The sequence below is a fragment of the Lissotriton helveticus genome, chromosome 7 (genome assembly GCF_964261635.1).
Source record: "Lissotriton helveticus chromosome 7, aLisHel1.1, whole genome shotgun sequence".
In the NCBI taxonomy this organism is placed as follows: Eukaryota; Metazoa; Chordata; class Amphibia; order Caudata; family Salamandridae; genus Lissotriton; species Lissotriton helveticus.
Window position 1 is genome coordinate 1,596,159,393 of NC_136068.1, and position 25,336 is coordinate 1,596,184,728.

At 50.0% G+C, this 25,336-nt stretch overlaps 1 protein-coding gene across 2 annotated transcripts in view; it reads left to right on the forward strand.

The window, feature by feature from the left end:
- The window catches only part of LOC144770561 (bifunctional polynucleotide phosphatase/kinase-like), a 130,855-nt gene that overhangs the window by 88,162 nt on the left and 17,357 nt on the right, over positions 1–25,336 (forward strand). For both annotated transcript variants that reach the window (XR_013598926.1, XM_078655179.1), the window contains exons 11-14: positions 710–802; positions 18,183–18,279; positions 22,434–22,495; positions 24,572–24,681. Coding sequence is in view for 1 of the 2 variants with exons in the window: in XM_078655179.1 (XP_078511305.1) it covers positions 710–802; positions 18,183–18,279; positions 22,434–22,495; positions 24,572–24,681 (362 nt within the window). In the remaining variant the exon portion in view is untranslated. The remainder of the gene's footprint in view (positions 1–709; positions 803–18,182; positions 18,280–22,433; positions 22,496–24,571; positions 24,682–25,336) is intronic.

Here is a 25,336-nt window from a genome sequence, read left to right on the forward strand (position 1 = left end):
TATGAGTGAGACACACACTTTGCAGGTTCCAGTGTCAATGAGGGATAGTTTACAGGTTTATGTGTACCTTGGGGCATTTTACATCATCATGTCAACGAGAAAAACATTACACCGTCTTTTAAGAGCAAGTTAAAAACCTTTTGCACGAACCAGTGCTTGGTTTCAGCGTCTTTTGTAACCAGAGAATAAATTATATCTTTCCTTGTGAGTGATGGCGTGTGAGTGAAAGATGCTTTACAAATCCCATGTAAGTGAGTGATGCTTTATGAATTCCTGTGTGAGTAGGGATCCTTTACAAATTCCTGTGTGAGTGAAGGATGCTTTACAAATTCCTGTGTGAGCGAGGCATCCTTTACACATTCCTGTGTGAGTGAAGGATGTTTTACCTTTTCATCTGTGCGTGGAGGAGCTCATATACATTAATTTGTAGGGGTCCTAAAATTCCTGTGTGAGTGAAGGATGCTTTACAAATTCCTGTGTGAGTGGAGGGTGCTTTACATATTCCTGTGTGAGTGAAGGATGCTTTACAACTTCTTTTGTGCTTGGAGAAGCTCACATACATTACTTTGTAGGAGTCCTGAAATTGTTATGTGAGTGAAGGTTGCTTTAAAATATCACACGTTAGTGAAGGATTATTTGTCCGCTTGCTGTGTATGAACTTGACCTCAATGTCTGTCTTTCTAAGCCTTCTTCCGTTCCTTTCATCTAGTTCGCCTTGAATATCGGCTTGAAATTCGCCACTCCGGAGGAGTTTTTCCTTGGGTGGACAGAGGCGGAGTTCCATCTTCCCACTTTTGACCCTGTAAGTAAGCTGTCAGTTTTAGTCCCAGGTTACCAAGTCATCCACAACTGTTTCACCCGACATCTGAATCCAGGCTGATGGACAAAAGCAATAATGTGATAACTGTGTTTGGTAGCACTGGGGCACCGGTGAGTGCCACAGTACAGAGTAGGAAAGGAGGAGATAAGTCAAGGAGAGAGACAGAATGGGCACAAGTGTCCTGCACCATTAGGGCCAGTATGTCCTTCCTGAGACTGGCCATCAGGGGGCAGAGTGGCATTGCTCGGAGTAGAATCTGTCAGAAAAGAATGGAGGCACTTACCCCTAAGGCTGTGCCAGGGCATCGAGAGAGAAAGAACATGCCATGGAGACCACCGGAGCACCGTTTTAAGAGAGAGTGAGACTGTAGGCTGCGAGTTAGACTGTGGTGATGGAAAGAGACTAAAAAGAGATAGAGAGAGTGACATATGCAAGAAGGAGAATAGCGAGCAAGGGAGAAGTAGAGGAGGGAGGAAAGAATTGAAACTGTAAATTGAGATAGACAGGGAGGAGAGTGACAGATGCGAAGGAGACTGACTTTTCCAAACAAGAACACAGTCCCCTGCTTTCCTAACGAACATTCTGCTACAGGGTGGTAGGGTGGATATACCCTGGGAAGCTTGCTAAAGGTGTAATATCCTGTCTAGTGGCCTTTTTCTGATTAACTCTGTGTTTATTTTCCTTTGGTGGCTCCTGGAGCTGCTGGAGGTAATGACCCTCTCTTGTTTGTCAGAGCACTGCACTGATGACTGCAGGAGGCTGGGGAAACCAAACAAGTAGCTTTGTTTTGAGTTACAGTAGCTACTGACTCCTCCACCATGCAGTGACTGGCAATTATAGCAGCGAATTACAATCCAGGCACAAAGACTTTTTTGTTGTCAAATCTTTTTATTTCGTCCCCATAACAGGGGGTTGCAGTGAAGTGAGTTGTACACAGCGTTAAGCCTACAACCCAACAGGGCCGGCCGCGTTACTGCATGAAAAATGGAAAACCGTTGCCAGTACTCAAGCTCAAAGATATACATAGCGGTTTACCTACAACCCACAAGGGCCGGTCGCGTCACATTCAGTCAATAGAGCCTGTGAAATCACTGCACAAGATAGTTCAAACTTCACACAAAGACTTTTTAACGGTATCCCTGTAGGGAGAATTCCTACCGGCTCTCCCCAATGAAAGGTCCCCCAAATGTCTATAATTAAACTTCCCTTCGCTCCTCATGTGCAGAACATGCATGAAGGTGTATCTTAGTCTGAAGGGTGTGATTCAGGGAATGCTTTGAATGGTGAGGTTCAGTTTTCCTCCCCAAAACCTGTTGTACCTGGTGGGTCGGATAGACAGCAGCCCCATTCCTTTATGCAGAGTAGGTTTGGCCAGGCTTGAGTGAAACCCTCCTCCCCCATTCACTTTCCTATGCTGTTGCCATCCCCTGTGGCAACAGTAACATACCTATGTCTAAACCCAAACCGCATCTCACCCGAGACCAGTTCAAACTGGCATGCCAGTGGATTAACACCCGGAAACCTGTGAAATATGGTCTTCCCTAGGGAGATGCATTGCTCCACGACTGGCGGGGTTGTCTCGTTTGTGAACATAGCAGGTCCTCTGGTTGGCCCTGCTGCCCGCTTTGACCATCAGAGGTCTACTCTTGTCTGCCAGTGCTGAGGTCCTCGTATTTTATATGGACACTGTTAGAATTGGGGGTCTCTGGTTGGCGCAAGTAGGTACTTGTGACAAGCAGGGACCCTCTCCTCTAAGTCAGGGCAAAGGATGACCCTTCAGAATTACCCTTGCTCACCCTCTAGGTGCGTGGCGTGAGCAGCCAAGGCTTTTCTTCAGGCGTTAGTCAGTTAAGCATTTGCAATCATACACACAGTAAAATATACCAATCCCCCCACAAATGGACACCAGGCTGTAAATATATAAAAATACGCTTCTTTATGTAAAAATATATATATGTAACTCAACAGACTTATCACAAGACCAAATAACGTTTTTGTTGCACCACAGGTTGTAAATAGGCAAAGGTCCTCAGTTGTAGCTTTCAATGGTTGTTTGTTCAAAAATACTTCAATGGTTTCACTTCAAGAAAATAGTTCTGTAAGTGTTCTCTCGTGTTATCCCCTTTCAAAGGAGAGTCTCTCTCTGTTCTGGGGCTTTGGGACCCTCCCCGGGCCTTGGAGGCCTCTCCTGCCTTCAAGGGTGAAACTGACACAGCCCCTACCAACTCTCACGCATCTCGCGGTATGCTTGGAATGGATACCAGAGAGGGGCTTGAAAAACCCTGGGCCTTTTCCAGAGGTGGGGGCTGAGCTCGGAGCAGAGCAGCAAGCAGGCGATCAGAGGCGCCCCGGACCTTTTCCAGAGGTGGGGGCTCTCAGCTGCAGTGAGGAGCAGGGAGGGGTGAGAGGAGCCTCTGGGGCCAAGGCACCTTCAGGAATGCTTTCTTTCAGGAATTGTCAGTGCAGAGGGGTCCCTTCTGACAGCGGAGGATCTCCGGGAGGCAAGGCACCCTTCACAGTGCGGGGTGCGGCCTCTCCTGGGGGGCAGAGCAAGGCAGGGCAGCCGGGTGCAATCAGATGCACAGGGTCCAGGCTGCTCGAGTCCCCGGGATTCCGGCGGGAGGGGCTGAAGTCTCCTCAAGGGCTCCGTGAAGCAGGCAGGGGTAGAGGAGCAGCCGGCCTTAGCCCTGGGGCAGAGAGCGACTCCGGGTGGAGCGAGGCTCTCAAGGGCAAGAGGGCAGGCTGGCTCCCGAGTACCACGGCCCTAGGAGGGGGCGAGAGGGGGCAGACTTCACCTCCGGCGGGAGGAAATACTCGGCCTCAGGCAGGGGACGAGCCAAAGCACAGGAGAACCCACTGGTCCTGGGGTTCAGTTCAGGGGGCAAGCTCAATCAAGCCCTTGGAGAAAAGTTTCAAGCACAAATCAGCAAAGTCTTTTAGCAAAGTCTTCTCCTCTCCTTCCTCAGCAAGGCAAGCAGCAGGCCAGTCCTTCCAGCGTCTTCTTCTCCTTCTATTCGGGCAGAGGTTCTTTGTGGTAAAACAGGATTCTGATTTACAAGGAGCAGGGCTCCTACTTTTATACACAGTTTCTTTTGTTCTCACTGGCCAGGGGGGCCTCTGCATAACTGCTCTCAGCTCCTGAGCACTTGTGGTGGGTACTTCTGCTTCTGCATTCAGTGTGAGGGCAGGCACATCAGCCGCTCCCCAGGGGGGCGGAGCCGGCATTGTGAGGACAGGGGCAGCCTGAGCACTTTGTTGACAAGCTTCAGTCCTCCCTGGGCCAGGTGCAGGCTGAGTCATCAGTCGCTCCCCAGGAGGGCGGAGCCAGCATTGTGGGGGCAGAGCACAGCCTGATGCATCATTCAGGGGAAACTCCCACCACCCACTAAGGTGTCATCCTGCTATTCACAACCTGTCAACTCCCAGCCCTGTCACTCACACAACTCAGACAGTCAGATACACACAAAAGCAGAGGCGGGCTGAAATGGTTAGACAAGCAAATGCTAGCTTTCTAAAAGTAGCATTTGCAAACACAGGATATTAAAATAAACTTTACTAAAAGAAGTATTTTATTATTCTGAGTTCAGGCATACTAAACATTAATTTCTACCATGTTCCCTGAGCCTGCTGGGATTATAGAGTGTAATAATTCCAGCAGCCCATCTGGCCTAGAAGGGAACTGGTAGCCTTACAATAGTGAAAAACGAATTTGGCAGTAATTCACTATTAGAACATGCCACACACATCAGGGCATGTTCTACCTTATACTTACAATGCACCCTGCCCTCAGGCCTACCATAGGGGTGACTAATATGAAGTTAAGGGAAGGTTTAGGGGCTGGCAAGTGTGTGCACTTGCCCAGCCAGCATGACAGTACCAGACTGCACGCAGGTTCTGCAATGGCAGACCCTAGACACATTTTAAGGCTGCTTCTGTGGGTGGCGCAATCAGCGCTGCAGGCCCACTAGCAGTATTGGCATTCACAAGCCCTGGCACTCCTGGTGCACTTTACTAGGGACTGACAGTAAATCCAATGAACCAATCATGGACATCAATCACATATATACTTTTCACAGGGAGAGCATATGCACTTTAGCACTGGTCAGCAGTGGTAAAAGTGCCCAGAGTCATTAAACCAACAAAAACAGGTCAGAGAGAGTATTGGAGGAAGGCAAAAAGTTCAGGGATGACCCTGCCAAGAAGGCCAGGTCCAACAGACACCAACGTAAAAGGACATCAGACGCAGATTAGAATCTCTTATGAGTGACTACACTACCTGTAGACTGGGTCTTAGGCTGGGAGCCAGTGTGAAGGAACTGGGCTGTGGCTTGCACACAGGAGAGATTACCTTCACGAAGAGCTGGGCTGCCCTTGCCAGGAAAAGCTGACCTGGTCCCAAGGAGTCTGGAATCTCCCAAGGTGTCTGGAATCTCCCAAGGTGTCTGGAATATCCCAAGGTGTCTGGAATATCAGCGCAGAGGATGCAGGTCACCATGGAACCTCAAGATCTCCGAAGTCCAGTTTCTATGTGATATGTGCGCTACACAAGAACGTTTGACATTGACTATGTGTAGTAATATCAGAAACAGCATCATCTGGATCGTGGTGCTGCGCCATCGCCTGACGTAGCAACAGCTGTACAGCCTGAACTGTCCCTAAGGACCGCAAGCCAGCATGCCAGACCTCAGGACCAGAAGGATCAGGAGGCAGTCGCCCTTCACATGCCCCTCGCGGGTCTAGTTCACTTGGCTGGTGGAAGTTGCCCTGATACGCTCACGTTCTAGCCCTGAAGGATCAGTTACCAGTTGAAACTTGTGCTCTGGTGACTGCAGCCCCCCACCCCACCCCAGTCCTTGCTGTCACTTGTGCACACCGGCAACCGAGTTTGTACACACTTATTTGACCACTGCACTTTATCTGTCTCAAGTTTATTTATTCATGTTCGATTAATTAAAATCATTACATGTATGAACCGTTACATACAAATAGGAGATTAAAACACGTAATCATTTTTTTAGAAGTGCTGATAAATTGGTTCCGCTCGTTTTAAAACATGGTTAAAATACTAATTGTTTTCGATTATAATGTTCTTTAGAATACAATGTCCGAAAGGTTTTAGGATTTCAAGTTTTAAAGTGCTAGGTGCTTGTTAGGAGACTCCTGGAACCTCCTGCTGTTTCGGCCCCTGCAGGCGGTGGTTGCGGGCATCGGACGCCACTGTCCACTTCTTGTGATGGTAGAGCATGGGATGTCCGGGGCAGTGCTTGAAATGGAAAAATAGAAGTGCTGGTACCCTGTTGCAAAGTACCTACTCGTTTCTGGGAAGTGCCGAGCCGGTACTCTTCGAATAAAAGTATTACTTCTAGCTTGAGAAATTCTAGTATGCTCCCTCTCAAAATTAAAAAGTGTCGGTACTCCGTACCAGACAGTACCAGCCCAATTAAAGCACTGGGTCTACTTCGGGCTTCTTGATGCAACTTCTACGGCTGCACAAGACGCGTCTTCGCGACGTTGTAAGGGCTGAGTGCCTGTAGTGTGTTTGTTAAAATGCCTCCTGTCTGCGTTACTCCAAACGGCCTTCAGATCAGCGTGGGATGATTACATTTTGGCTGGTGAAGGGTCCCAAGTCACAGGTTTTGATGTTCCCTTGGGTGGGTGGTGGTTCCGGGTCCGTGTCCAGTTGGCACGCTTCCCATGGCTTCACCAGGAGGAGATGGTACCTATGGCCTATTTGGAGGATGCAGGCCTGTGCCGTAGGGGCGTACATGGTGGTGGCTTCAGTGAGTACGTTTCAGATGGTGCTAGTAAATTTCCCTAGTCTATCCAGGGTTTGAGGGTAGTTTTTGCTGCAGAACAAATCTAATGCCTCTCTTCAGAGGATGCTTTTCAGCCGGAACAGGGGCAGGCGCAGGCGATGTCGTCCCTCGGCCGGTTTGGGGCAGCAGCACAGTAAGTGCAGCCAGGATTCTTTGCAGTATTTACGAAGCCTGCAGGGGATTGCTTCCTCGTGGTTAACCCAAGCTGGGTGGAAGTCGGCAATAAGCAAGGCGATGAGCCATATATAGAGGATTTCCATGCAGGCCTGGGCAGGGAGTGGTAATTGAAAATATGACTGTGCCTTTCCTGGGCTGGATGATTTATCCAGTGCCTCTGTCAATGGGTTGTCGAAAATTCTCTAAGTCTTGTTCGAAGGATGTTAAAAGTGTTTGCTTGTTCACAGCTTTTTTCCAAACTGATAGTGGGATGCCTTGCTTGAGCAGGCTTTCAGGACTGAATTTCAAGGAACTTATTGATTTTGCCACAGGGAGCCTACTTCTTCGAAAATTTCCCTTAGATGGTAACTCAGGGGGCCTCGTGACCCTAAGGTAGCATTTTAAAAGGTAGCCCTTGTCAGGATTACGCTCCACAGGATCCGAATAAGTCAGGCCAAATTCTTACTCCAAAAACAAATAAGAAAACAAAGCTTTCGGCACTGGTTGAAAAACTCCCAACACAATCCATAGAATTATAGAGATTAGTACGACCTCTTTGCATCTCTATAAATATGTCCCATAACGCAGTAATAACTCCAGGAGTATTGTCCTTTCATATTCCTATAGAGTCTTGTATCATTAGCCAATCCATTAGCACATAGTCTTTTGTACATACGGTAGAACGTAGCGCTACTACTGAACTCCGCTGTACAATACCCAGGAAAAGAATCAAAACAAACACGGCAGCCAGTGGCCAACAGACACACTTAGCTCCGCTAACGAAGTATCCAGAAACCTCTGGTAACGGCAACGCGTGGCAGAAAACACACCGCGCTCCGCTACTTATTTAGGAACTGCTCTTACGCTACGGTAACATGTAGCTCTCACCACAATACTCCGCAGGCCAACAATCATGCAGGCTCGAGTTCTGAATGGTAACGCGTGGTCGGCCGACACACAACATTCCGTTCTACACAAATGCGCAGCCGCGCAGAATCGACTCACCGCTCCGGGGAAATAACAAGCAAGACCAAAGGAAATCCTCGCACCGCCGAATCAGGATACGAGGGGACAACAAGAGACAAGGTATTCCAGTACGCCAAATCGGGAACACAGGAAACAGAATTACGCGCATCCGCTTTAGCGCGACCTATCGTTAAATACCTCCCACATTTCAAGGCTCATGGGAGATGTAGTCATTAGTCGCCAGGTAGGCGCGTACGTTCACGGATCCTGACAGTAGGACCCCTTCACAGCGCCTCCTAGGCCCAGGCTTGGCCGGGAACCTCGCATGAAAGCGACGCACAGCAGCAGGTGCATGTACGTTACCGCATAGTTCCCACGAGTCATCCTCGGCTGAATACCCTTTCCAAGCCACCAGGTACCATAGAACCCCACGCTTCCACTTAGTCACGTATGCACCTCACCACATACTCATATCCACCATCAATGAGAACCGGAGGGGGAGTTCTCCGCACAGAGGACAAGGCAGGCTTCAGAAGACTACTGTGAAAGACAGGGTGGATCCGAAGGGAAACAGGCAACTTCAGTTTGAACGCAACAGGGTTCACTTTCTTCACAATTACATAGGGACCAATGAAACGAGGATGAAACACACTACGCAACTTGAAACGAATGTTCCTGGTAGAAAGCCAGACGTTATCCCCAACCTGGTAATCTGGACCTTCGCGACGGTGCGCATCAGCCCATCGCTTGTACTCAGTCTTGGCCTTGATTAAAGGTTTAGTAAGTTGCCGCTGTTCTGTGTGCAACTTCTTCATTCTACCATACACGGATGGTTGCTCTGATACACTCTCAGGTATGCGTACAGGAAGTATATTAGCATCAATCCCATAAGTTGCATAGAAAGGAGACACTCCCGCAGAACAATGCCAGGCGTTATTATAAGCCAGTTCAGCCATCCACAACAAGGAAATCCACGAGTCTTGTGCTGTAGCTGCATAACAGCTGAGGTATTTTTTCAGAGTCTGATTCAACCTCTCAGTCTGGCCATCAGTTTGTGGATGGAAGCTCGTGGACAGAGAGGACTTGATTTGTAAGGCTTGGCACCAGTGTTTCCCGAATCTAGCAATAAACTGAGGGCCCCTGTCAGAAACAATTACTTCAGGCACCCCATGTAGCCGAATCACTTCCGAGAGAAGCAGTTGTGCAGTTTGCCCAGCCGTAGGAAGATTGATACATGGTATGAAGTGCCCTAGTTTGGTTAAACTGTCAATAAACACTAGGATTGCAGTCTTTCCCTGATCAGGTGGTAGGCCAGTAACAAAGTCTAAACTGAGGGTTTGCCAGGGTTTACGAGGGGTTGGCATCGTTATCAACTTCCCTCTCTTCCTTCCACTATCATTCTTAGATCGTGTGCAAACATCGCATTGCGCTACCCACAAAGTGACATCCTTTCTCAGCGTCAACCACCAAAAGTGTCTTTGTGCCAAATGTATCGTCTTGAGTGCTCCCTGATGGCCTGCCAGTGGAGATACATGACACCATTGGAAAGCCTCCTTCTGTAATGCAATGGAGGGCAAGAACAACTGCTTGTTCACAAAAGGCAACCCCTATTTCATGGTTCGTGTTCCTTCCTTATCGGCCCAAGAATCCGAGAGATGTAGATTTTGCGTTCCTTATCTTATCTAGGAAATTTTAGGCGCTTAGAACACAAACCACCTTTGAGGATTCTATGATTGATTCGATAACGGGTGCTGTCGGAGGATTCTCCTCCTCCTGCCTGGACAATGCGTCAGCTTTCCTGTTCTCACACCCTGGCCTAAAAGTTATCACAAAGTCATACTCGGCAAAGAATAACATCCATCTCATCTGCCGTTGGATCAAATGTCTGTCCGTCTTCATGAACTGAAGATTACGATGATCTGAGTATACTGTGATTGGGTATACAGACCCCCAAAGATGTTGTCTCCATTCTTGGAAGGCCTTTTTAATTGCTAGTAGCTCTTTTTCAGAAATGGTATAGTTCTTTTCAGCTGAGTTCAACTTCTTGGACATGTAGGCCACAGGGTGCAGTTGCCCAGTATTCGGATTTCTTTGTGATAGAATGGCTCCTATGGCTTCATCGGAAGCATCCGCTTCAACTACAAAGGGAATCTCTGGTTTGGGGTGGGCCAGAACAGGAGCAGAGGTGAATGCCTCCTTCAAATACTCAAAGGCTTTGTTGGCTTCTTGTGACCAAAGAAAAACAGCTCCCTTTCGGAGCAAACGTATCAAAGGCACTGCTAATTGTGAAAAATGCAAAATAAATCGTCTGTAGTAATTAGCAAACCCCAAGAAGCTCTGTACTTCTTTCGCAGACTTGGGTGTTGGCCATTCTTGAACTGCTACTACCTTATGATCAGACATACGCAACCCATCCGGGTGAAGCATAACCCCCAGGAACTCAACAGCTGTCACCCCAAACTAGCACTTACTCAACTTACAGTACAGTTTATGCTCCCTCAATTTCTGGAGTACCAAAATGACTTGCGACGTGTGTGTGTCTACCTCCTCAGAGTATATCAAGATGTCATCTATGTACACCACGACACAGAAATCTATATACTCCCTTAAAACGTCATTCAGGAAGAATTGGAACGCGGCAGGGGCATTGCAAAGCCCAAAAGGCATTACCAGATATTCGTATAAGCCATAATGGGTCTTAAATGCGGTCTTCCATTCATCCCCTGCCCTAATGCGAGCCAAATGGTAAGCCCCACGTAGATCAAGCCTCGTGTAGATCTTAGCGTTGCAGACCTGGTCCAACAGCACAGTGATGAAGGGTAAAGGATACCTGTTCCGAATGGTAATCTTATTTAGCCTACGATAATCCACACATGCCCTCAGATCACCATTAGCCTTTGAGATAAAAAACAAAGAAGAGGCTGCGGGAGAACGGGATGGTCTAATAAAGCCTATATCTACGTAGTGTTCCAGGTAGTCTTTCAAGTGTTTTGTTTCTGGGACTGATAATGCATACACTCGACAGGTAGGTACTATGGCTCCATCCACCAGATCAATACGACAATCGTATTCTCTATGCGGAGGTAGCTGCTCCGCCATGACTTCGCTAAATACATCGCCGTATTCCTGATAACACTGAGGTAGGACCACCACCTTTTCTGCTGCAGTGGCTATACTGTATGAGTTCAACAAGGCAATCACTTGTGTATCTTGATCTTGAATGATATGATCCTGACATTTGGGGTCTAAAAACTGTATAGTCTTGTTTCTCCATTGTACAGTGGGATTGTGATGGCTCTGCCAGGGCATACCCAAGATAACTTGGTACTGGGGAGCGTCTATAATCTCTTAGAATTCACTCCTGAGGCGGAAGCCGGGAGTTGGCACTATTTTACTCTGTTTTAATTGATTATTCTGTGTACTTATATTTTGAATACTGATTTTATTGATTGATAGCACGAACGCTGACTGTGAGCGAGCGCTCGTCGCATTCACTCCTGAGGCGGAAGCCGGGAGGTAGAACTGTTTTAACTCTGTGTAGTGAATAATATTACCTGCTAAAGCTCCCATTCCCCACTCACTCGAGAAACTAAAGACCGGCCAGCCGAATTAGGGCTGACGCGGTACACCGCTGCCAGGGCAACGCCGCCTTCCTCATCCGGCGGACACGCCCACACGCGCTGACCACGCCCCCTTCACTATTAGAGCGAGCGCTGACTACGAGCGAGCGCTCTTAGAATTCACTCCTGAGGCGGAAGCCGGGAGTTGGCAGTATTTTACTCTGTTTTAATTGATTATTCTGTGTACTTATATTTTGAATACTGATTTTATTGATTGATAGCGCGAACGCTGACTGTGAGCGAGCGCTCTTCGCATTCACTCCTGAGGCGGAAGCCGGGAGGTAGAACTGTTTTAACTCTGTGTAGTGAATAATATTACCTGCTAAAGCTCCCATTCCCCACTCACTCGAGAAACTAAAGACCGGCCAGCCGAATTAGGGCTGACGCGGTACACCGCTGCCAGGGCAACGCCGCCTTCCTCATCCGGCGGACACGCCCACACGCGCTGACCACACCCCCCTTATATGGCACACTCAGGGCATTAAAACATGTGTTGTGACCGGAAGCGCAGCGGACGAGCGCAGCGAGCGCGCCGAATGCGCGCCGATGGCGCGCATAAGGCAAGCTCATCTGCGCTCGTCCGCGCCGAGGACGGGCCAGGGGCCACCCCCCCTGCTGCATACCCAGCAAGATCACCCATTACGGTGAGACTACATTACTCTACTGCTGATTTATTAGAACTTAGGAACAATTCAGCTCTACCCCATGTTCCTCCTCACCTGGAATACTCCAACCCTATCCTAGGCCCTATCCGATGTCCAACATGTACTAAAACATCCTTGAAACTCGGTACAGCCAAACCGTTACCAGTTCAAGCAGCGCTAATAAATGCGAGATCACTCCCCAAACATAAAGAAGAAATCGCAGACTTTATCGATGCGCACAAACTGGACCTCCTGTTCATTACAGAGACTTGGGGTGACGAAGCATCAGGACCCGACTTTAGAGCAGCCACCCCCGCTAACTTCAATGTACACAGACTGGACAGGCCAATAAAGAAGGGCGGTGGTATTGCGATAATTTATAAAGACCATTTTAAACTCACAACGAAACACCTAGCCTGCCCTGAATACGAGTCCTTTCTCTTTTCACTATCACTCTCGGCTAAATCTTCCTTTAGGGGCATGTTAATTTATCGCCCGCCAGGTTCAAGAGCTAAGTTCCTAGCCAATATAGGCAACCTATTGGAAGCTGCTGCAGATTCCACTCATTTTACGTTACTAGGTGACTTTAATTTTCACCTTGAAGCGCTTAATAACCACGATACTGCACAGCTACTAACAGACCTTGCAGCTGCCGGCCTGACCCAATTGATAACTTCCCCCACGCACCAGGCAGGTCATACACTGGACGGTTTGTTTACCAACAGTCCTTTAGTAGCCGTTACCCAAATTATCCCTCTTATTTGGACTGACCATGCAGCGATCCTTTTTACGGTAGAATCCCACCCTACCAATCACAATGCCACACCCCCCTCTCAATATTCATATAGAGATTGGAAAAACATCAATCTAGCTCACCTAGCTGAGATGATGCAAGAAAATCACAACCTATATGAACCTGACCCAACTATGGCGTCTTCCACCTACCTCAGTAACCTAAACAGGGCCTGTAATAAACTGGCCCCCATTAAAATTTCCTACCGGAACAGGAAAACACCATCAGCCCCTTGGTTTAATGAAACCCTACGGATGCAGAAACAACACAGCAGGAATATTGAAAGACATTGGCTCCGCAATTATAGTCCTTCAGATAAAATGACCTACAAAAACGCCCTGGCTATCTATAAAAGACTTATAGTTGCTGAAAAAAGTCGCTACTATACCTCTCAAATTGAACAGGCGAAAAACTCAGTAGGAGAACTATATCGGGTGGTCGCCACTTTGTCCAATCCATCTCCCCCGCATGTAGAAGGCTCTCAGTCACTAGTGGATGCTCTGGCTAACTTCTTTGAGGAAAAAGTCAAATCCATTTTCCTCACCTTTAAGCACTCCCCCCCCCCGCACCCCTTACGGAGGTATTTCCCACTAATACCTCGCCCACCCTATTATCCTTTGACAATATCGATCAGGATTATATTCAACGCCTGGTAGCCAGTATAAAATCTGGATCCCCTCTTGACCCGTGTCCCCCAGCCATTCTAAACCGTATCCCGGAAGCAATCTCTCCTGCGCTGACTACCATCTGTAACGCTATGTTTGCATCTGGAATATATCCCTCAGTCTGGAAGGAGGCTATTATTAAGCCCCTTCTAAAAAAGCCTACCTTGGATCCCTTACTTCCTGCTAGCTACAGACCCATTGCTTGTCTCCCCTTCCCAGCCAAAATCTTCGAAAAGACCATGAACATCCAACTTTCTAAATTCATCAATGATAACAACCTTCTTGATGAATCCCAGTTTGGCTTTAGACAGGGGCATGGGACAGAGACAGCACTACTCAAGGCCGCAGATGAAATCAGAGCAACCATGGACAGGGGAGGAGCGGCAGTCCTAATACTTTTGGACCTTTCGGCCGCATTTGACACGGTCGATCATGTCACTCTGATCGACCGTGTCTCAGCTCTGGGAATAAGAGGCAAAGCTAAAGACCTGATTGCTTCATTCCTAGCTAATCGCCCTCAGACCATCAAGATGGGCGATTTTACCTCCCAGACCTTCTCCCTCCCATGCGGTGTTCCCCAGGGCTCTTCGCTAAGTCCGACGCTGTTTAATATCTATGCGTCGGACTTGGCGAGGGTGATAAAATCTTACGGAATAGCCCTCACTACGTAAGCCGATGATACCCAACTGGTATTATCGGTGCACAATAACGGAGCATCCGTTGCAGCTAACTTTCAGGAGGGAATGAGGGCGATAGGCACCTGGATGTCATCAAACTGCCTCAAGCTTAACTCCGATAAAACGGAGGTGATGACATTCGGGAGCCTGCGTCCAGCATGGTCCCCCCAGTGGTGGCCACCTCACTTGGGACCCCCCCCCCAGCCGGTGGCAAAGGTCCGCAATCTAGGGGTCATATTTGACAATAAGCTGACTTTTCATCACCACGTCAACGCCGTTGTTTCATCTGCTTCCTACACCCTCAAAAAAATAAAAAAACTGCTTCCATACTTACCACAATCAGCTGGCAAAACACTCATCAGCACCTTAGTGTTTTCAAGAACCGATTACTGTAACTCACTTCTTTTGAACGCGCAGGAAGGAGTGCTAAACAAACTACAAACAGTACAAAATGCTGCAGCCAGAACTCTACTATCTATTCCAAAATTTACATCCATTTCCCCACACATCAGGAAACTTCATTGGCTCCCTATCAGGAGCCGAATTAAGTTTAAAGCTATGTGTATAGCTTACAAAACCCTGAACAATATAGGACCACAGTTCTTAAAAGAAGCTCTCCAGCCAGTTGAACATCACAGGACTCTACGATTGTCCTCAGCCTTCATGTTGAAAGTCCCCCGAACAAGAAGGGCCAACTGGGGAGACAGATCGTTTACTATTGGTACAGCCAAACTGTGGAACACTTTACCTCTCTATATTAAAACTGCCCCCACGCTTCTAAAATTTCGCAAAAGCCTCAAGACATGGCTATTTTCCGCATGCTAACTCTCCCTGTTAATCATAAGTGAATTCTATGAATTGTAGCGCCGAGACACCCTTTGGGTATTTGATTGCGCTTTAAAAATTGCAAAAAATAAATAAATAAATAAATATAATGTTCAATTTTAGCTCTTCCCGGTGTGTACCTCCGCTTACTGGCACAGACGAGACTAAACTTTCTGTTTGTTCTGTTATGAGACCTGATTTTAACGGTTTTCCATCCACTACCCATACTTCTTCAGGGTTATCCCGAAGTACCCTTCGAAGAGCCAAAGTAGAAACCAGACCGCTATCCACAAATTTCCCTGTTGCTCCTGAATCGACCATTACCATCACTTGATGAACCTGGTCCTGATTTTCAAAGTTCATAGGAAGCACTATGTGTGATTCGTGGTCCTGAATGGTTGAGGCTGTGAGTGAAGGGAGCTTCCAATTCGTGTCTTCCCCTACCATCGGTGGTGTGTCCTCTGCCGATGTGGATGACACGGCCACCCTCTTATTTCTAGGCCAGTTCCCTGTATTCTTGGGTTTCACGGGACATTCCTTTACGTAATGCCCGTTTTTCCCGCAATAAATACTTAACCCCAGGGTCCTACGGCTCTCTCGTTCTCCCCTGGACAACGGTGCTCTAACTGCTCCTATCTCCATCGGTTCGCTGCCTGTCTCTGTAGGGTTATCAACTTTACGTGGGGTGTAATCGGACCGTTACGCCGTTCTCCTCCCCTCTCGGTGAGCCTCCCATCTAACCTTAGGGAAAGATTTATCATGTCTGCACATGTGAGGGGTTGTGGGTCTATTTGAGCATTGATGTCCTTTAACCCTTCTCTTAGACCTTGGTAATACAACGACATTCGCTTCTCCTCTGGCCAGGCAGTCTCTGCCACCAACCTGTTAAAGGTTGTAAGATGCAATACCAAGTCCTGTCTCCAACAGCTCCTTGTCTGCGCTAAATGTGGTGGCCCTTCTATCAAACACTTTCTCAAACTCAGCACGGAATGCCGCCCAGTCAGATAACATGGCGTCGTCATTTCGGACCAGTGGTACTGCCCAATTGGCCGCATCACCACTCAAATAAGATATAGCAAATGCCACTCAAGAATGATTGGTGGGGAAAGATGATGGTTTGCATGAAAAATGCGACATAATTTGCGTTAAGAAAACTTGGGTCTTAGACGGATCGACTGAGTATCTTTCTGGACTTGCCAAGGGTATGGGAGGGGGTACCGTGACCTGTATTTGGGGAGCTGCGGTGGAGGCATCAAAAGGATTTCTGGCTAACTTATCCACCTTCTCCCTCAATGCTGCTGTTTCAGCCTTGGAGGAAATAAATTCCTGCTGAACTAACACCAAAGCCTGAAGAACATCATCCATAGTGGCCATGGCCCTTCAACCACCGGATCGGGTGGAGCACAATTCGTGGGCGCGTAATTCTGTCAGGATTACGCTCCACAGGATCCGATCGTTGCTCATAGGGGTCCACCTCCAAATGTTACCAACTCTCTGCCTTTAAGTAACAGAGGTTTCGAACCATTAGGCGAGGGATATAAGGAAAGGGGAAGGAACTGTTGGGATAATAGGCTCTGAAATGACATAAACATAAAGATACGGTTATACAACATCCAACCAAGATTAAGGCTACTCTCATATATTCTCACAAAGATGAGGAATACCTGAAGGAAAATAGATACACACTTCCTTCAGAAGAAACCACACAGGATGGTATCTCTTGAAACGTAACTGAAATAGTCAGGCCAAATTCTTACTCCAAAAACAAATAAGAAAACAAAGCTTTCGGCACTGGTTGAAAAACTCCCAACACAATCCAAAGAACTATAGAGATTAGTACGACCTCTTTGCATCTCTATAAATATGTCCCATAACGCAGTAATAACTCCAGGAGTATTGTCCTTTCATATTCCTATAGAGTCTTGTATCATTAGCCAATCCATTAGCACATAGTCTTTTGTACATAGGGTAGAACGTAGCGCTACTACTGAACTCCGCTGTACAATACCCAGGAAAAGAATCAAAACAAACACGGCAGCCAGTGGCCAACAGATACACTTAGCTCCGCTAACAAAGTATCCAGAAACCTCTGGTAACGGCAACGCGTGGCAGGACGCCAAATCGGGAACACAGGATACAGAATTACGCGCATCCGCTACAGCGCGACCTATCATTAAATACCTCCCACATTTTAAGGCTCATGGGAGAGGTAGTCATTAGTCGCCAGGTAGGCGCGCACGTTCACGGATCCTAACAGCCCTGTCCTGCAAGGTCTAGCCTACCGAGGCCCAGTTCCAGCCGCAATGTAGCTCTTCTGGCCTGCCGAGGAGCGAATAGTATGGCCTTTAGGCCTTGATCTGAGAATCTGTGTATGAAGCTGTCAAGGGCTCCAGGGAAGGCCATGTGGCCATAATTGAAGGTCCGGTTCAATTTTGTTTTTAATACTGTCAGCATGGGTTCTGCTGTGGGGCTTTGTAGGCAGCCACTAAGGCTCTTTAGTAGATGGACAGCTGTTGCGCCCTTGTGTTTAAGATGCCTTAGGTGGGCTGCTGCATTGGTCCTTTTCCGATAGTTTTCCCAGTGTTGTTCCCTAGAATGACCCTGGAGCAGAATTTGGTAGTAAATGTCCACCTTGACCCATGTCTCCCCACTGCCTATTTGTGAGAGAAAAGCTTTTGCAAAAGGCTAGAGACTATATTGTTTCTGAATGTCTAACTCAATAACATAGGCCTTGACATCAGTGTTATGACAATGTTAGCTCCAAGAAGCATTAGTAATACTTGGGTTTGCCCATTCTTAAACTCTTCTGTTTACCTGCTGGTTAACTGAAGTTCCTTCTACCTTCAAGCTCAGACATTGGTTGGATATTAATGTTATATGATATTTAGTGTGTCAGGTTTGAGTTTCTACCCTCCTCTGCCTTTCCCTTGACTGCTCGCCCTTGCTACTTAATGCCCCAAGGAGTAGTAACTTAGCTTTGAACCTGGATTGCATCCTCGTTGAGGCCCTAGAACCCCAATGGTAAAGGACCGCACCCGGACAGGATACTGCCCAGTAACCACTGACAGCCCCACGACCCCAAGGGAAGGCCTCACACTTGGGTTAAGGATTGCCTGCTCTCTCATGGCTTTGCTAAATTAGTTTTGGAAAAATTACTATTTTTTAACCTCCCCCCTATCCTCTGCCCTCTCTACGGTTAGCGGAAGCTGGACCCAGCAGCTCCCCTGTACGACCCTCCGACTGCACAGCTGGTCTCTCGCTCCCAGGAGGTGGTGGTCGCCGTTGGTGTACCTGCAGGTAAGGGGGAGCCGCCTTCATTTGCTCAGTGTTGTTACCTCTACTCTGCCAGTGCCTTCCAGTGACCGCGCGGGGACCCGTAGTGTCTGTGCTCGGGTCAGATCTCAGCATCTCTGCAGCCTGCCTTCTGTCTGAAATCTGGGCCTCTTTGGGCCCTCACCACCCTGGTCTCCACAGCTAGCAGGGCGTGAAGCTCCCTCACCACCCCCGTCTCCACAGCTAGCAGGGTGCCACCTCCCTCACCACTCGTCTCCACAGCTAGCAGGGTGCCACCTCCTTCACCACTCGTCTCCACAGCTAGCAGGGTGCCAGCTCCCTCACCACCCCTGTCTCCACAGCTAGCAGGGCGCGAAGCTCCCTCACCACCCCCGTCTCCACAGCTAGCAGGGTGCCAGCTCCCTCACTCCACAGCTAGCAGGATGTCCGCTCCCTCACCACTCCTGACTCCACAGCTAGCAGGGTGCCAGCTCCCTCACCACCCCTGTCTCCACAGCTAGCAGGGTGCCAGCTCCCTCACCACCCCGGTCTCCACAGCTAGCAGGGCGCGAAGCTCCCTCACCACCCCTGACTCCACAGCTAGCAGGGTGCCACCTCCCTCACCACTCGTCTCCACAGCTAGCAGGGTGCCACCTCCTTCACCACTCGTCTCCACAGCTAGCAGGGCGCGAAGCTCCCTCACCACCCCCGTCTCCACAGCTAGCAGGGTGCCAGCTCCCTCACCACTCCTGACTCCACAGCTAGCAGGGTGCCAGCTCCCTCACCACCCCTGTCTCCACAGCTAGCAGGGTGCCAGCTCCCTCACCACCCCGGTCTCCACAGCTAGCAGGGCGCGAAGCTCCCTCACCACCCCTGACTCCACAGCTAGCAGGATGTCAGCTCCCTCACTCCACAGCTAGCAGGATGTCCGCTCCCTCACCACCCCTGACTCCACAGCTAGCAGGGTGCCAGCTCCCTCACCACCCCTGTCTCCACAGCTAGCAGGGTGCCAGCTCCCTCACCACCCCTGACTCCACAGCTAGCAGGGTGCCAGCTCCCTCACCACCCCTGACTCCACAGCTAGCAGGGTGCCAGCTCCCTCACCACCCCCGTCTCCACAGCTAGCATGGTGCCAGCTCCCTCACCACCTCCGACTCCACAGCTAGCAGGGTGCCATCTCCCTCACCACCCCCGTCTCCACAGCTAGCAGGGTGCCAGCTCCCTCACCACCCCCGTCTCCACAGCTAGCAGGGTGCCAGCTCCCTCACCACCTCCGACTCCACAGCTAGCAGGGTGCCAGCTCCCTCACCACCCCTGACTCCACAGCTAGCAGGGTGCCAGCTCCCTCACCACCCCCGACTCCACAGCTAGCAGGGCGCGAAGCTCCCTCACCACCCCGACTCCACAGCTAGCAGGGCGCGAAGCTCCCTCACCACCCCTGACTCCACAGCTAGCAGGGTGCCAGCTCCCTCACCACCTCCGACTCCACAGCTAGCAGGGTTCCAGCTCCCTCACCACCCCTGACTCCACAGCTAGCAGGGTGCCAGCTCCCTCACCACCCCCGTCTCCACAGCTAGCAGGGTGCCAGCTCCCTCACCACTCCCGTCTCCACAGCTAGCAGGGTGCCAGCTCCCTCACCACCCCTGACTCCACAGCTAGCAGGGTGCCAGCTCCCTCACCGACTCCACAGCTAGCAGGGTGCCAGCTCCCTCACCACCCCTGACTCCACAGCTAGCAGGGTGCCAGCTCCCTCACCACCCCGGTCTCCACAGCTAGCAGGGTGCCAGCTCCCTCACCACCCGTCTCCACAGCTAGCAGGGTGCCAGCTCCCTCACCACCCGTCTCCACAGCTAGCAGGGTGCCAGCTCCCTCACCACCTCCGACTCCACAGCTAGAAGGGTGCCAGCTCCCTCACCACCCCGGTCTCCACAGCTAGCAGGGTGCCAGCTCCCTCACCACCCGTCTCCACAGCTAGCAGGGTGCCAGCTCCCTCACCACCCCTGACTCCACAGCTAGCAGGGTGCCAGCTCCCTCACCGACTCCACAGCTAGCAGGGTGCCAGCTCCCTCACCACCCGTCTCCACAGCTAGCAGGGTGCCAGCTCCCTCACCACCCCTGACTCCACAGCTAGCAGGGTGCCAGCTCCCTCACCACCCGTCTCCACAGCTAGCAGGGTGCCAGCTCCCTCACCACCCCTGACTCCACAGCTAGCAGGGTGCCAGCTCCCTCACCACCCGTCTCCACAGCTAGCAGGGTGCCAGCTCCCTCACCACCCCTGACTCCACAGCTAGCAGGGTGCCAGCTCCCTCACCGACTCCACAGCTAGCAGGGTGCCAGCTTCCTCACCAACCCTGACTCCACAGCTAGCAGGGTGCCAGCTCCCTCACCACCCGTCTCCACAGCTAGCAGGGTGCCAGCTTCCTCACCAACCCTGACTCCACAGCTAGCAGGGTGCCAGCTCCCTCACCACCCGTCTCCACAGCTAGCAGGGTGCCAGCTCCCTCACCACCCCTGACTCCACAGCTAGCAGGGTGCCAGCTCCCTCACCGGCTCCACAGCTAGCAGGGTGCCAGCTCCCTCACCAACCCTGACTCCACAGCTAGCAGGGTGCCAGCTCCCTCACCACCCGTCTCCACAGCTAGCAGGGTGCCAGCTTCCTCACCACCCCTGACTCCACAGCTAGCAGGGTGCCAGCTCCCTCACCACCTCCGACTCCACAGCTAGCAGGGTTCCAGCTCCCTCACCACCCCTGACTCCACAGCTAGCAGGGTGCCAGCTCCCTCACCGACTCCACAGCTAGCAGGGTGCCAGCTCCCTCACCGACTCCACAGCTAGCAGGGTGCCAGCTCCCTCACCGACTCCACAGCTAGCAGGGTGCCAGCTCCCTCACCACCCGTCTCCACAGCTAGCAGGGTGCCAGCTTCCTCACCAACCCTGACTCCACAGCTAGCAGGGTGCCAGCTCCCTCACCACCCGTCTCCACAGCTAGCAGGGTGCCAGCTCCCTCACCACCCCTGACTCCACAGCTAGCAGGGTGCCAGCTCCCTCACCACCCGTCTCCACAGCTAGCAGGGTGCCAGCTCCCTCACCACCCCTGACTCCACAGCTAGCAGGGTGCCAGCTCCCTCACCACCCCTGACTCCACAGCAGGGTGCCGGCTCCCTTACCACCCCTGACTCCACAGCTAGCAGGGTGCCAGCTCCCTCACCACCTCCGACTCCACAGCTAGCAGGGTTCCAGCTCCCTCACCACCCCTGACTCCACAGCTAGCAGGGTGCCAGCTCCCTCACCGACTCCACAGCTAGCAGGGTGCCAGCTCCCTCACCAACCCTGACTCCACAGCTAGCAGGGTGCCAGCTCCCTCACCACCCCTGACTCCACAGCTAGCAGGGTGCCAGCTCCCTCACCACCCGTCTCCACAGCTAGCAGGGTGCCAGCTTCCTCACCAACCCTGACTCCACAGCTAGCAGGGTGCCAGCTCCCTCACCACCCGTCTCCACAGCTAGCAGGGTGCCAGCTCCCTCACCACCCGTCTCCACAGCTTGCAGGGTGCCAGCTCCCTCACCACCCGTCTCCACAGCTAGCAGGGTGCCAGCTTCCTCACCACCCCTGACTCCACAGCTAGCAGGGTGCCAGCTCCCTCACCACCCCTGACTCCACAGCTAGCAGGGTGCCAGCTCCCTCACCGACTCCACAGCTAGCAGGGTGCCAGCTCCCTCACCACCTCCGACTCCACAGCTAGCAGGGTGCCAGCTCCCTCACCACCCGTCTCCACAGCTTGCAGGGTGCCAGCTCTCCCACCACCCCATACTCCACAGCAGGGTGCCAGTTTTTTTACAGTAGGGTGTTGCCTCCACTGTGCAGTAGTAGGCAGCCACCCCATGGCCCCTGTATTTTGGCAGGGCGCCATCGACCTCAGTCCAGGCTTAGCACTTCTACACCGCAGTGTCGCTCCTATCCACGATGCTCTAGCCTCTGCGTGGAGCAGGGCGGCGCCACCCCCTCTCCCACAGTGCAGTAACCGGGGTCGTCCCAATCTCGAAGTCCAGTAGCAAGCCCGACCTCCCGTGCCCCAGCCCCTGCAGTGCAGTAGCAGGGCGCCCGCCTCTTCACACCCCAGTGTCACCCTCCACTATTACCGCGAAGTGCTCTGTCTTTTCTCCGTTTTGTTTTCACAGCCGGGAAGTCCACATTCACGAAGGAACATATGGTGCCGAACGGCTACGTGTCTGCCAACCGGGTAAGTACGAAGGAGGGCTGGGGAGGGGGCAGGGTGGGTGGAAGGGCCGTGTGGGGTACAGGCAGAAAGCAGCAGGTGTTCGTCAAAATACAAGGGTAGTGAAAGAATGAAGAGCAGGTACAAGCAATGACTAATGTTACATTTGACGCACCTGGAGAACTATCCCTTGCATGCTTCTGCCATCTAGTGGTCGGTTTTGGGACAAAGACCAAGGAAGATGGTTGCTAAAGTGTTCATGCAAAGTACAGTTTGCCTTATATTTTCTCTAGGCCAAAGATGGGGAATGCATGCGCAAAGCTTGAAAGCCAACAATATTTTTTATTGTATTGTATTTTGTTTTTATCTATATTCATTTTATGCTTTTAAAATATACCTTTTGCTTTATAAGCAAATATCACTTATAAAGATTAATGAACAAATGGTAAATATTATAATTTTGGCAATATTTTCGTTATATAAATCTTAAGTGTAATACTTGCATAAAAGTTTCAAATACTGATTAAACGTTTTAAAAAAACTCCTGCAAGTAAATCCATCTCTTTTCATTCGCAACAATCACCGAAGTACTTTTGAGGGACATTTTTTTTTTCATTTCAGTGGATTCACCAATAATCGAACACTAATCAACATCCCAGTTGAGCTATTTCCATGCTAATAACCCAAGTGGGAGAGCTAGGCATGCTTCTGTTCTCTGTCTAGCCTTTAGCATTCATGGTCCACTCCTTCACTCCCTTGTACTCTCTCTCCTATTCACCTCTGTTTTTGCCCTATCCTTACTCTGCTTCTTCTCATATGTCTTCACGTCCCCTGCCATGTTGAGCCCTGTCTCTTCTCGTCACCAGGCTTTGGAACATGTTGCTTTTCTTTGTTTCTTCACCTGTGCATATTCGTTCGCTAGCATCAGTCTGCTTTCAGAAGCTTGTTCTGGCAGTTTACTACGTTACATAATTATTTTTTCTATGTCTTTCACGGCTCAGTTTGTGCTGTGTCATTAATCGATTGCTCTTTGCTGATTCTTTGATCAGCTTCTTTTTAAATCCAATCAAATTACTTAATATTGCTGGGGTGTAGCACCACATTGCTCTCGGCCGCCCAAAAACCACACTTCCAGCCCAAGTTCAATTGTTAAAGCATCATTCCTCAAATAGTTCCACGAGAATTAATCTTTAAAAAAAGCCAAGAACTTATTCAAAGCTGGTAGTAAAGGACAGTAGCAGTTCTTTCCAGTGTTATACATGTAGTGGGACAGCAATTATTGTCAGAAAGGAAATATTTAGTGATTAAGTGGATCATATCACACCCTTGTTGCAATGATCGAATATACAAATAATCTAATATAAATATAATCTATCTAATAAACTAAAAATTTCAAATGTTCCATGCCAGAGTTCATAGTTCTAGAGCAGACTTTACTTTCCAGACTTGAAGCTTACAGATAGCTTTACACTTGGTGGTAAGTTTACTACCATCCTGGAATTCACAAACTACATTTGGAGGTTTATGACTGTTGTGTGCGAAGTTTTGTGCACTCTGAGACTCTGCAGTCAGGGCGGAAAACTCTGGACACTCAAGTTTAGGGCGTGAAGAGTCATACCACTGTGCACATAGCTTGTGAATTGCATTGTGTGGTAAATTTTGTACTACCAAGTGTAGTGTGTGAATTTCACTGTGTAGTATGTTTTGTACTGCCAAGTGTAGTGCGTGAATTGCCTCGTGTAGTACGTTCTCAGCACACAGAAAACGAATGCCTACCACTGCATGTAGTTAAGGGTGGAAGAAATTGGGCTGGGACATGGACAGGTGGAGGAAAGGACTATAACAGGTTTTTATTCTTGGATGGCTTTTGCAAGACTATTGGTGTTTGGACAGAGTCTGGCATATGTCAGGCTGGTGCAGCGGGGACACGCCCTTTAGAAAACATATTGTGAAATCCTGTTACTCCAGCTGATCTCTCCTTGTTTATTTACTGTTTCTGTCCTCTTCTTTGTGACCTCAATTGCAATTATTATAGTTCATTCTCCACTTTCGCAGATGTTGCACCTTTACCCTTTCCGTCTGCTTTTCTTTCTTTCTTAGGACACTGTAGGAACCTGGCAAAAGTGTGTGGCAATGTGTGAGCAATCCCTGAAGAGCGGTAAGAGCGTCTTCATCGACAACACCAACCCTGATGTGGAGTCTCGCCGCAGGTGAGTGCTCTCTCTCATTCTTTGAGGGAAAATTTATCTTTGAGATGAGCTTCAGGGTGCAGAAGAAGACAACCCCAGGGGCTTCCTGGGCACTTCTCCTTCTTAGGCTATTGGTGGGATGTTCTCCAGGGGCAGAAGGTTTTCAGATCTTCTAGAAATAAGTGATACTTTCAGCCCTGGCTATCCTACCCATGCCTGGTGCTGATGGTGAGCAGTCAATCACATCCCCTTTGTGCTTGGTGCGATAGCAAAGCCCTCTCCCTTCTGCTGGATCGGCTAATAAGGGTATTCAATGCAGTATGAGTAAATTAGGAGCCTTTCAGTGGCTCCCACTTAGCTGGGTGGACTAACTTAGGCATTAAATCTATTTCAGGTACACGCAGAAGCAGTCCAAGGCCCTTTGCTGGGCCAATTAGTAAAGATATTACAGCTAGCTGGGGAGCATGAAAGAGTCAAAGAAAAACCAAAGGAAATGATGGACGGAGCGTTGACAATACAAGCACTCACCCCCAGTCAACTGATCTGGGTTTAATCCATCACCGTTCTTTAGCCCACTCTGCCACCCCAGTCTGACCCTGTGCCTCATGGGAACAGTCCAGCCCAAACTGCCAAGCCATGCCTTCCCTGGACCGGAAACAAGCTACCGAGGACCGGT